Source organism: Phocoena sinus, chromosome 15, assembly GCF_008692025.1.
Source record: "Phocoena sinus isolate mPhoSin1 chromosome 15, mPhoSin1.pri, whole genome shotgun sequence".
Taxonomy (NCBI): Eukaryota; Metazoa; Chordata; class Mammalia; order Artiodactyla; family Phocoenidae; genus Phocoena; species Phocoena sinus.
Window position 1 is genome coordinate 14,354,375 of NC_045777.1, and position 13,043 is coordinate 14,367,417.

The 13,043-nt window shown below is 46.5% G+C and overlaps 1 protein-coding gene across 1 annotated transcript in view; it reads left to right on the top strand.

The window, feature by feature from the left end:
* Positions 1-13,043, top strand: part of SLC13A3 (solute carrier family 13 member 3) — a 76,226-nt gene that overhangs the window by 34,211 nt on the left and 28,972 nt on the right. The window contains 3 exon segments of the mRNA XM_032604551.1: positions 7,283-7,349; positions 10,036-10,221; positions 12,433-12,558. Of these exon segments, the coding sequence (XP_032460442.1) occupies positions 7,283-7,349; positions 10,036-10,221; positions 12,433-12,558 (379 nt within the window).

Below are 13,043 nucleotides of genomic sequence, written 5' to 3' on the forward strand. Positions count from 1 at the left end.
CATGAGGAGACGCATGTGACCATGTTTAGTGCAGCATTCCCTGTGGTATGCTGGTTAGGGTTCAGGTTCGGGTTAGGTTTAGGGTTGTGGTATGGCCACCATCGCCAGTAAAGGAGGAGATTGAGTGTGGTGGGTGCACGTCACTGAGCACTATGCTGCTTTTAGGAACAAAGAATTAGAGGGACATATAGTTATAGAAATAAATCTCATAAAACCTAGTTGTGATTGGAAAAGCCAGAAGGAGATACAGAACACAATATCGTTATGTAAATTAAAAATACTCACAAAAGACAAAACGTTTGCAAGAACATAAACAAAGGAAAAGCTACACATTAAACGCATCCCAGTGGTTGCTCTGGGAAGGATGGGGTTGGGAAATGGGGATAAAAGGGACCAAATTAATAAAACAAAAAGAGTGGCCTTGTGCAACAGATAGTGAGAATGTGCTGTGAAATGAGGGATTGGATTCACTTAAATCTCTGAAACTGTGTTCTAAAGAAAACAAAAGTAGCTGCCATGTTTTTACGTGACTAAATGAGAGCTCAGAGAGGGGAATTGACTTCTCCAAGTCACACAGCGAGCAAATGGTAGAGCCCAACTTTGGACCCAGGCAGTCTGGCTGCAGAGCTCACTCTCTTCCCCATGAAATCAGCTGCATCAGTGAGAATTCTTTTGGCTGCAGGTAAAAGGATGCCTGTCTGCCAGTGACTTAAAGAACAAGGGTTTATTTTCCTCAAATGTCAAAAAGTCAGAGAAGGGCAGTTCCAGGGTCATTTCAGAGGCACAAGGATGTCAGGGCTGGTCACTGGTATCTCTGTGATTCCCTTGGTCTTTCCCTCGTGGTTGCAAAATGGCTGCTGCATCCTGAGTCTTGGGGCTCCAAGAGAATACCTCATAGTCACCTTGGGGTGGCAGCAAGCAGTTAACTCTGCTTTCTCATTTCAACCCAGCTGCCCCCACTTTACCTGCTTTATACCCTGAGCTTCCAAGTAACAATCACCGATGTTTACTGAGTACTTACTTTTATGCAAGGTCTCATCTAAGGGCCTTACATCTGAATGACGTGGAGCTAGCTTTGACCTCATTTAGAGCAATGGAAATGGAGGAAGAAATTTAAAAAGTGGTTAAAGTAGTCCCCAAGGTCACATAATTCCAAAACAGCAGCTCTGGTATTTTGAATCCAGGTTGGTTGACTTTAGCGCCTGTACTCTTAACCTCTGTTGTTCTGCCTCCCATAGAAGATGTTTTTTCTAAGAGTTTAGTGGCAAAAAAAAAGGTATGAAAGCCAGTTCCCTCATTATGTGAAAGAAGATGAAAAACCTGAGACTCGAGAAGGGGAAGGGACTTGCCCAAGGTCACACACAGCGTCATGCGAAATCCAGAGTCTTTCCCCTTATGCTGCAGGATGTCAGGAGGCAGGAGACCCTGGGAGGCTGCGGCAGACCTCTGCTTTCATAGGCGGCGGGATCAGAGATCGGGGATTAGTTAATGATCAGCCCCAAGACCTAAAACGGGTATTTCCAGTGCAAAGAGAGATGTTCTCTTTCATCCAGTTTCTGTGCTCTGTCCTGGTGGCAGGAGGTAAGGACAGGAGTGGAGGGAGTGGAGACTCTGTTTATGGGCCAGGATAGGGGCGAGGAGGCTCCTGGAGGCTTTCCTGGAGGCTTTAAGTCCCTGAGGGACACCCAGAGCAACAACTATAAGGATGATGTGAGCTACCATTTCCTGAAGACCCACCCTCTGCCAGACACTGTGCTAAACTTTTCATACCCATTAGATGATTTAATCTTCATAACAGTACTATGAAGTAGATGACGCCCATATTACAGACGAAGAGACTGAGGGTCAGGGAGGCAAAATGCTTTGCCCAAAGCAACATGGTGAGTTAGTTGCTGAGCTTTCTCTGAATCTGGAATCTGTGCTTACAAGCCAGAACAAGATAGAGCCTGGGGCAGGACGGGGCTTGCTGGACAACACCCTAGGGATCCTCAGCCTTGGAGGGCAGCCCTGCTGCTTCTCTTCAGTTCTTTTACACACTCTGCTCCTTGTACTGCCTGGGGGACCAGGGCCACATGGGTGGTGGCTTCTCCTTCTACATGCATGTTCTCATTAGATCCTCCACTTCAGCCCTTCAAGGGTGGCCCTGTCATCATGCCTATTTTACAGAGGAGGTAACTGATCCACAGAGTGGTGAAGTATTTGCCCAAAGTCCCTCAGCCAGTAAGGGGCCCATTTGGCTTTTGAATCTAAACTTTTCCACTCTCCCCCCTCCTTCTTTCTGCCCAGAGAGGGCTAGGCTGCCACCCATGCCTTTCCTTTAGGAATGCCCAAGACGCTCTCATTCCAGAAGCAGTCTTGTCAGCTGAGTTAAGCATTGTCCTCCTCTTCCCTCTTCATTCATGAGGCTGCGAGAGGGGGCCTCTTCCTGAGGCTCTTCTCTCATCTATAAAATGAGGACAAAACCACCCATTTCGTACATATCGTTGTCAGGCTTACATGAGAAATGAGAGCCTGGCACATAGATATGGTTAATACGTGGCAGTGATACTATTGCTATTATATAGAAACCAGTATAAGAGTTCCAGGAATTGGAAAGAGTGGGTAATAAGACCCTACACCTTGATTCAGGTTGAAGTTTCCTATGACTGCTAGTTGAGAAGGATTTATTACCCGTCTGCTCCGTGGACTCCAAGTTCCGTGGGAGCTTGTGTCAATCTTTCTCATTGCCGTGAACTATAGTATTGTTCACCGAGAACACTGTTTGGCACGTAGTGGATAATCAATAAGTGTGTGAAATAAATAAATAAATAAACAAACCAGTTACTGAACTGTTCTACGCTTGTTTCCTCATATATAAAATGGGGATATTAATCCTTACCACCCAGGTAGTTGTGGGAACTAAGTAAATTAATGGATGTAAAACTGCCTATCCTGGGGACCTTTGACTTCCCCTGGGGTGCTGTTTACCTAATCTGATACAAGAACTCTTTCCTGAGAGCCTTCTGTGTGCCAAACTTCAAGAACATTTCAGTCATACCAGGGAGGTTCAATTAGAGTCAGCTGTTCCAGGTCAGAGCCAGGTGGGTGCCTTTGGAGGTGGGGTGAGATTCAAGGGGTGGGGAATCAGTAGTCCTGGGAACAAGCCGACTCTGCCATTTACCCAGTGGGTCATCTTTATCCCGCGCTTCCCCCGTGTCTCCGGGCCTCAGTTTCCCGAGGTGTAAAGAGGAAGGTAATAACCCCTGCCCAGCTCTCCCAGTCTGTTCCGAGGCTGCTGTAAGATTACAAATGTGAAAGTTCTCAGCTCCCCCACCCGATATAAACTCAGGGATTGTTATTATTTGAATAAGATCTTAACGTAAACACCGAGCTCCTAACCAGCCTGCGATTTCTGGACCTAGGGAAGTCAGAACCTTTGGAGACTTTGGCCTGTTTTCGTGTGGTCACTTGGGTCACCGTGGTCACAGGAAGTACAGGGATGACCCGGGATGAATGGTTAAGAGTAGCTGAAAAAAAAAAAAAAAAAGAGTAGCTGAGCTGCTAGGGGCTGAGTAGCACCTTGGTTTTCCAAGTTTTTTTCAACTTCATCTTCACTGGTTTTATCATCATCATTAGAAAAAAATAATGCTTGGTATCAAATTTTTTCACATTACTAATTTGCATAAAGAAAAAGTGAAACTCCCTCCTTCCTAATTTTAATTGCTACAGATAATTACTGTTCATAGCCGTGTGTGTATAAATAGCTTCCCCTGCCTCGTCTATAGCACGTACAGTTTTGTATCAGGGCTCTCCAACTCCGATGATGGCAGCAGCCAGCTTCCACGGCTGAGAAAAGCGGCCATGTGAGGACTGTGGCAAACTGGGGAGCACTCACCCCCTCTAAGGTCGTGGGCGGCCACTGGAGGCTTCATTTCCCCATCTCTAACTTCAGGGGAGCCTTCTCAACCCGGCCTGCCCAAAAGAATGACCTACAGAGCTTTTAAAAGTACTGAGTCCCCAGAGCCTCTAAACCAGAGAACCTCCAGGGTGGGACCTGGGCATTCTCAGCAAATTCTAATGTTCATCCAGGGCTGAGGAAGGTGGCCTATTGTTATACCTGAGATGCTGGTGAGCTCTGCAGACATCTGATGCTGCGTGACAGCCATTCCCAACCCGGGTGAGAAGGGTACAGAGAGAGCTAGAGATGGGTGGGGGGTAGGGAGTCACTGGGTCAGGGTTCTTCCTGTCTGGCCATCCCCTGGGGAGTGACTTTGCCCACCAGCATCAGTGTCCTATTAACAGCCCTTCACTTCCTGCTTCAGTGCCCCGGCCTCCGGCCCCGTGTGTTGCATGTGGACGTGTGTTCCCATCACGGGAGCCCTGAAGCCCTTGTCCCTACGGCCCAGGGTGAGCTGATCTGAATTTAGCCTTCAGACCACTGCTGGTGGTCAGCAGGGCCAGCCTCAGGCACAGTAAAAATGACCCAGTCAGCCACCATGGAATGCTGCTCCCTCGTGGTACCAGCAGGAAAAGAACAGCCCAGAGTGGAGAAGGGAAGGGACTTCCCCAAGCCCCCTGGTGAGACAGGGAAAGAACTGAGGCTGGAGTCTAGACCCTTCCACCCAGTCCACGTGGCCAAAGCCCCCCAGGAATACATCTGTAGTTAAACAGGTTGAGTTTGTTATCGTTGCTGCAGTGAGGGAGAACACACACCACGGGCAACTACAGTCAACTCAGAGGGTGCTAGAAAGCACCTCTCATAGGATTTGGGCTTTGGTTGGGTCATTTTGGGTGGGGATGGGGGCTAAGAAAGTAGGGTTTGCTCTAGATTGGGTGCTGTCAGAGACTGGGGACGATTCTGTGATTAGGCAAGAAGTAACCACTTATTTAGCAAGAGAAGTGGAAGCTTGATATTTTGTGGGTGGCAAGTGGCTTTGCACTTAAAGGAGATTATGAGGTGTCCTTGCTCTGGCTCATTTTATCAGTCTCAGAGTGACTTTGTCTGAAGTCGGTGATGTGTGAGATTGTTTAGGTCCAACAAGAGAACGATGTGTCTGTTGTATCTGGGTCAGACCAGTTCCAGACTTCAGGGGCCACTCTTTTATTCTTTCTTGGTAGTAACCCACATTTTCTAAATCCCCACTAGTGCTCAGATTCCTGTTAAATTTTTAAAATCAGGGGCTGGCAAACTTGGGCCCACCAAATCTAGCCTGCTGCCTGTTTTTCATGCAGCCTGCGAGCTAAGCATAGTTTTTATGTTTTTAAATGGTTGGATAAATCAAAAGAAGAAGAAGATTTCGTGACATGTGAAGATTATATGAAATTCAGTTTCAGTATCCAGAAATAAATGTTTAGTCACACTAGTCATTTCTGTATTGTCTACGGCTGCTTTCATGATGTCATGGCAGATTTGAGTGGTTACAACAGAGATCATATGGCTTTTCATATTTACTACTGGCCTTTTACGGAATAAGTTTGCTAATCCCTGCTTTAAATGATGTTTTAGTTGTTCAGGTTGCTATGACAAAAATACCAGAGACTGGGTATTTATTTCTCCCAGTTCTGGAGGCTGCAAAGTACAAGATCAAGGCAGATCCGGTGTCTGTTGAGGGCCTTTTTCTGGTTTGTAGACAGCCATCTTCTCACTGTGTCCTCACATGGTGGAAAAGGCAAGGGAGCTCTGTGGGGTCTCTTTTATAAGGGCACTAATCCCATTCATGAGGGCTCCTCCCTTATGACCTAATCACCTCCCCAAAACTCCACCTGTTAATACCATCACATTAGGGATTAGGTTTCAACATATGAATTTTGGGGGTGATGAAAACATTCTGTCTATAGCAAATAAGTCAACTCTTTAATCCTCTTGATAACCCTAGGGGAATTATTACTTCCATTTTATGAATTAAAGATGTTCAAGGAGATCAAGGGATTTATCTAGGCCAGAGTTTCTTAACTTTGGCACTATTTGACATTTTAGGTAGGATAATTCTTTCTTGTGGGGGCTGACTTACATCCTGTAAGATGTTTAGCAGCATCCCTGACCTCTGACCACTAGATACCAGTAGCACCCCAACTCCCCCCATCCCAGTTGCAACAACCAAAAATGTCTCCAGACATTGTCCAATATCCCCTGGAGGCAGAATCGACCCCAGGTGGGAACCACACTGATCTAAGGTCGCAAAGCAAGTGATGGAGCTAGGACTTGAACCCTGAACCCATGTGTTCAGCTACCAGTCACACTTCCAATGCCCTGGGATGGATTCTTTTGCTCTTGGTGATGGTTTCAGCTGCTGAAACTTTTAATCCCTTCAGTTGTCTCCACGACACTCCAAGGCTCCTGCGGGGAGACTGGCCTATGAAGCAAGGGCTTCTTTAAAAATGAAGTCAGATCCTATCCTGACTCTCCTCTGCTCAAACACTCCCCTGGCTCCACTCCCATCTGGCTCAGAGGAGAAGCTAAAGTCCTTACTGTGAGCCCCAAGACCTCTGTGTGATCCACACCACTTCCTGCCGCCTCACTCCTGCCACTTCTCCCACCTCTCCTCCTCCTTCATGCCCCTCCAGCCCCACTGATCTCCTTCCTGCTTCCCAACACACCAGACACACTCTCACTTCAGGGCCTTTGGACTTGCTGTTCCTGTTGCCCCCACCCCTCTTCCCACAACTCTTCAGATGATTGGCTCCTTTTTATCCTTGAGGTCTCAGCTCATATGTCTGCTCTGTTGACCTGATCATAATAGTCCCCCTGCTCCTCCTCCCCACGCTGCAGTCACTTTCCATCACGTTGCCCAGTTTCATTTCCTCTGTCACTTTCATCACAACTGGAAGTTTTCTTTATTTGGTTGTTGTCTGTCTCCCTTTCTAGAATATAACTTTCATGGGAGCAAGGACACTGTCCTATATTATTCACTGTGTACCCCAAGCTCATAGTCAATAGTACACAGCAGGTGCTCAATAAATGCTTTTTGAATGTATGGCAGACTGGGGTCACCCATCCCATTGCTGACCCATTACCACTCAGAGCTAGTCTTTCCCAAACATCCCTTTGACAATGACAGTTCAGGTTAGCCTAGGCTTGAGTTATGGGTTGTCAAGCAGCCTTGTAGTGAACTCCCTGCCCACGGGCCTGAAGCCCTCTCCAAAAAGGGGTGGATGGAATTTTGAGTATCTTTTTTTTTTTTTTGGATCCAATGACTAGTATAGGTCAGGACCTGAGGAAGCACTCTGATTGACTGCACAAGAATGGGACACTCCTGTCCCATTTACTACATCACACTAAAGACGTCGTGTTCTTTCCTCCTAGCTGCTGTGCGGAAAAACGGCCTGCATACTGTGCCCACGGAGATGCAGTTTATTGCCAGCACAGAAGAGTGAGTTCCTGGTGGAATTCACAGAGGAGCCAGTGCTTGATCCAAGGAGATGATGAACAGGAATTCAATGCTCCAAGCAATCCTCCGCCTACCCCCAGTTTTTCTCCAGATGACCTAATGCCCAAGTTTCGACCATTTATAGCTTTGGCTCCAGGCTCCTTGAAAAAAGCAAATGTGCACATTAAATCCCTAAATGTCTGCTGAGGTGCAGGGTCTAGAAGGAGGGACCAGAAGAACAGGAGGCACAAGCCACACGACAGTCGTGGAGGAGAGGGTGTACCAGGCCAAGCGACCCCAAAGACAAAAATATCCTGAGACACCCTTCGCACTTGTGTGACTTAGGAAGTATCTTGACACTGACAGCACATTTAGTCTTTGGTGTCTTTTGTATATGGCAGTGTGGATAAGATCTGGGTGCTTAGGACCATGCAGACCTGGCTTTGAAGCCTGGCTTTGCCGCTTACCGGCTCTGTAATTTGGACAAGTCACTTAACCTCTCTGAACCTCAGTTAGTTTCACTTACCAACTGGACATGATATCAGAACCCATCTTATAGGGCTGTTTTGATATTAAATGAGAACGTGTAGCTAAAGCAGGTTTCTGGGCCTTCCATGCACGGATGGTAATGCTTGTTATTAATGGCATTGTTGTCTCGAGTTAATGGTGATGAAACAAACAGCAGGAAGTAAAGTGACTTGCTCAAGGCATTGCTGGGCATCGGTCAGGTCTGTTTCATTCATTCAACAGGTATTTATAGAGAGCTTACGATGAGCCAGGTACTGTCAGGGATACAGCAACAAACAGAAAAAAAAACCTGCCCTTGCGGAGAAACAAATACACAGTAAAATCCATAGTGTGTCAGAAGGTTGGTGAGTGCTATGCAGGAGAACAAAGCAGGAAAGCAGGCTAGGAATGGGGTTGGGGTAAAGGGCAGTTTTTAAATGTGTGGTCAGGGAAGGCCTCACTAAGGAAGTCATGCTTGAGCAAACGGCTGTGGGAGGTGAAGGATCTGTGGGAACAGGGTTCTCGGCAGAAGGACCAGCAGGTGCAAAAGTCCTGAGAGTTCAAAGCAGCCAGGAAGCCAGTGTGGCTGGACCTGGGGGTCAGAGAGATTGCTTGTGTGGCAGGAAGATAATGGTAGAGGGACAGAGCATGTGGGACCTCATCGGCCATTGAGGTAGCTTTGACTTTGAATGAGATGGGAGCTGGTGGAGGGTTCTAGCAGAGGAGGGACCTGATTTTACCTGAGTTTATCTTATCCCATGGCCTGCGCTCCTTCCTGGCACCTTGTTTGGGGGCTTTGAGTCCAGCTTTGAGATATGGGTTCTATAGTTGGCCCAGCTACTCACTACCATGCAACCTGGGAACCATCTGCCCATGCAGAGCTTGTGCCGAGTCTTTTGGAAAAGAGCTGATCCCCACTCTCTGGAACTCCATGTCCACTGGATGCAGTCCCCAGCCCCACTCCGGGCCTCCGTTTCCCATCCAAACGAGGGAGGGAGTGAATGAGATGAGCGTGAGGGCCCTTCCCCTCTCTCATTCTCCTGTGAGGCTCAGTCTGGTTGGGGCCCCAGGTCTGAGGGAGGCCACAGATTCCTGACCAGGCCTCTCACCCTGAAAAGTCAGGCCAAGGCATCTGTCTCCAGCTGCTTCCAGCCGTTGTCTTCCTTTCAGACCCAGATCACATCCCCACTGCCCTCTGGAGAAGGGGCCCCTCATGTTAGTAATTAAGGCCTGAAGATATTTGAACTTTTATTCTTTAAAAGAAATTGATTTGTTACGCAGGGACAATTCTTAGTTTTATTCGCTTATAAACATTTTATAATTGCACAAGTAAAAAGAGAAAAACCTCTTAAACGAAAAGAAAAATGTTCTCAGTATCTCACTCCCAAAGATAGATTAGAACAGTTAAGTAAATACGATTCTAGACTGTTTCTTGATATCTCTCTATATACATAAGTGCATTTCTTTATTTAAAAAAATTCATCATGCTACATATGCCCCTTTATAATGCATCATCTCACTTAATGGAGTGTAGTGGACATCTTTTCACCTCAATAAATTTGTGTCAACATCATTATCTTTTAACCATATAATTAACAATTCTTAATTTTATTTTTTCCCCAAACTCCTCAACTATACCAGGAAAATAACCCAGATAGTATGAATAAAAACTAAAAGAGGGAAAAAATCCATAATTCCGTCCCCAAGACAGGCACCAAAACAACTTTGTGTATACCATTCTAGACTTTTATTAATATTCATATATTCATGAAATATGTGCATATTTTTAAAATAAAAAACTAAGTAGTGCTGTTTCCTACCTTTTCACTTTATATAATGGACATCTTCCATTTTAATAAACACCCATCTACATCACCATTTTTAATAGCTGCGTTGGTATTCCATCCAGAAAGAGGATCATCTTTTTTAGCCAAATCGCTTTTTGATGGATATTTAGTTTGTTTTCCGTTTAAATTATATTTAATTCCAATTATTACTTTAGGACAACTTCTTAGAGTAGAACACTTAAGCTGAAGGGTTGCACATTTTTAGAGGTTTTTGGAGCCTGTGCCAATTGCCTTCTGGAAAGTTCACTTAGCTCTCCCGTCCTGGGCAGTGTGTTTCCCCATAAGGCCAGGAATTCTGTGTCTTCTGAATGGCTTCTCTTTGGATTTATTTAAAGCAAAGACTGTCCTGAGGAGGCAGAGGCTCCAATGGATCTCCAGGCTAACTCTAAGAAGGAGGAGGAATATCGCAGGAACATCTGGAAGGGCTTCCTCATCTCCATCCCCTACTCGGCCAGCATCGGGGGCACCGCCACCCTCACAGGCACGGCCCCCAACCTCATCCTGCTTGGCCAGCTCAAGAGGTAAAAGCCAGCGCCCCACCCACTCCCCAGCACTGGGGTTTCTGTTCCTTCTATTCTTCTCCTCCTCCTTCATCCAACATTCAGGGGTGTCTGTTGAATGTCTTCTATTGGCCAGGCTCCGGGGACCCAGCAGTGCACAAACCCCAGCAAAGTCCTTACTCTGGGGCACTTCCATTCTGGTGGGAGAAATAAGCAATACAGGAAAAAGCAAAAGAATATATAATATGTTAGTGTGACGAGTTACGAAATGAAGCAGGATAATGGAGTAGAGGTGACAGAGTGGTGCTGGTTTATGTAGGTTGGTCATGGATGTGTGATCTCTCTGATACAGTGACATTTGAGCAGAGACCTAGAAGTGAGGGGGTGAACTCTGTGGACACAGGAGGGAAGAGCAACCCAGACAGAGGGAATAGCTTGTACAAAGGTGGGACTGTCCTGGGGAACAGCACAAAGCCCAGCCAGGCTGGGGTTCAGAAGGGGATAAGGTAAGAAGAGGCCAGACTAAGGCAACAATTGTAAGGACGCGGCTCTTCCTAAAAGTGAGATGGGGAGTCAGAGGAGAGCTGAGAGCCGAGGGGTGACACGATATGACATCCGCTTCTAAAACCAACCCCGGTGGGAGGTGTTGGTGTGTGGCTGTGATGTGCCGTGAGAAGCTTTGCAACCAGCCACATGGGCCAGCAGTGGAGTGGATTCTGCCAAGAAGTGAAATCTCCCCATCGCTGAAACTGTTCAAGCAGAGGCTGGGTGGCCATCTGTCAGGGCATGAGAATCAGAGAAGGATTCGACAAGGTGGCTTGCCGTTGATTCCATTATTGCAAACCTCTTAGTCTGAAGATTTAAAAAATCCTTAGAATCCTTCAAGATTCTAAGTATTTTCAGATTCCAGGATTCTGAGAGGTGGGGTTTCTAAGATTTCATTGCAGTGGAGATGTATTTAATCTATGATTGTAAGTATTTGACAAACAAACAGCAACAAAACTCTTTGATATTCAACATGGCCACATGTGCTGGCCAGCTTCTTTATCTGGTATTCAACCAAAGAATCAAGGACTTACTGGGATAATGGAGGGAAAGCTGGTTCAGTTGGTCTTCCTGAGAGTGGGCTTGGTGTACATAAATCAGTACTATACTTGAGGGTAGTCAAAGTTATTTTCATGAGAAAACTTAAGTACACCCATGTCTTACCTCATGAACCAATTTTAAAACCTTAACCCTGCACCATATTCTCAGGTTCGCAAATCCTTTGATTTTAAGAGTATGATGAAAAACAGTGATTCTCAGCCATGGGTGCATTTTAGAGTCTCCAGGGAAGGTGAAAAAAATATGCTTGGATCTTGGTTGCAGAGATTCTGATTCAGGAGGTAGCGGTATTCCCCCAATTGATTTCAGCCCACTGCAAACCTTCGGTGTCTTTTTGTCTCCATTCTTTGAGCAAGACTTGGCTGTGAGACTGGAAAACCAGAAGCCGAGATGGCCCTGCTTCAGATGTAGGGATGATCTGGGCTGACCCTTTAGTCTCCTCCCTTAGCGGGAAGTGCCAGCAAAGGGGCAGTTGACTGGGAGGACAAAGCAGAGTATTGGGTATTAGTTCTTGCTGGAGCATATCCCCAGGGCTGGACAGGAAAGACGTGGACTCTGGGGCCCTCAGGGGCTGGTCCTGAGTTGGGGGTTGGGGAGAATGGGAGGGCATTTGCTATCAGAGGGTTTTTAGGCTGCCTGTCTGCTCTGATGTGAGCAAGCCTTTGTTCCAACTTGAAAAGAAATTAGGGGGAAAATGCTGGAGCTGTAAGTAAAAGTATCAAACGTGAAGGCTTTTGAGTAGAGTGCACGCAAACTACATGCAAATCATATACAACATTTAATGGCACAAGCTAGGACCTTCTGCTCAGGAAAGAGGGTATTTGAAAGGAATATGGGGTTAACATGGGGTTCTGAATCCCCATCGGGGAACCTGGGGAGACAGGGAAATGGCTGTCCTGAATGTTCTCCTTGGCCTTTGCTCCCCAAATACATTTTATGAGTTTATTCTGATCATGCATGATATAGACACATTATAGAACACTCAGAAAATACAGAAAAAAACATTTGAACGACGTTCAATCCCACTGTTAATATTTAGCATACTTCCTTTAGTTTTCGTCTGTAAGTATATGTGCATCCATCGGCGTGGCTGACCTCGGCGGGCTCTCACCTCCCTCTTTTCTCCAGTTTCTTCCCACAGTGCGACGTGGTGAATTTCGGCTCCTGGTTCGTCTTCGCCTTCCCTCTTATGCTGATGTTCCTGTTGGTGGGCTGGCTCTGGATCTCCTTCCTGTATGGAGGGATAACCCTGAGGTACCCTGGTGTTTCACCTGAGCTTTGCGGCGGGTGAACCGTGCTCAGTAGCGAGTGGCTGTCCTACGTCGTTACAGTTTCATGTCAGATGTGGCGCCTGTAGTCCTCCTCGCCTCCCAGGGATGTGGGGATTACAGGTGCTGTGGGAACTCGCCTGCTAAGCCCAGGCCCTCAGTGAATGTCGCTCACCATCAATAATTACTAACAGTGTTGTTACTTAAGTAAGGTACGCACTCATATCAGAGGAGCAGATGTGTAGCGTTTCCCATTTCACAGGGCCTCAGTACAGGAGAGAGTCTGGGGGGTCATGAGGACAAGGTATCAAATAACATTGACTCAGACAGTGAGAAAAATATTCCTTTATCGACTCATGTAGAATCGATCTGCTTATGCTGGGGAGAAAGTTTCAGTAGGGTGAGGAAAAACTTTAACTCTCTAACCTTTCCAAATTAGCCTTTTAAAAAAGAAAGAGCAAGCCTCAGGCC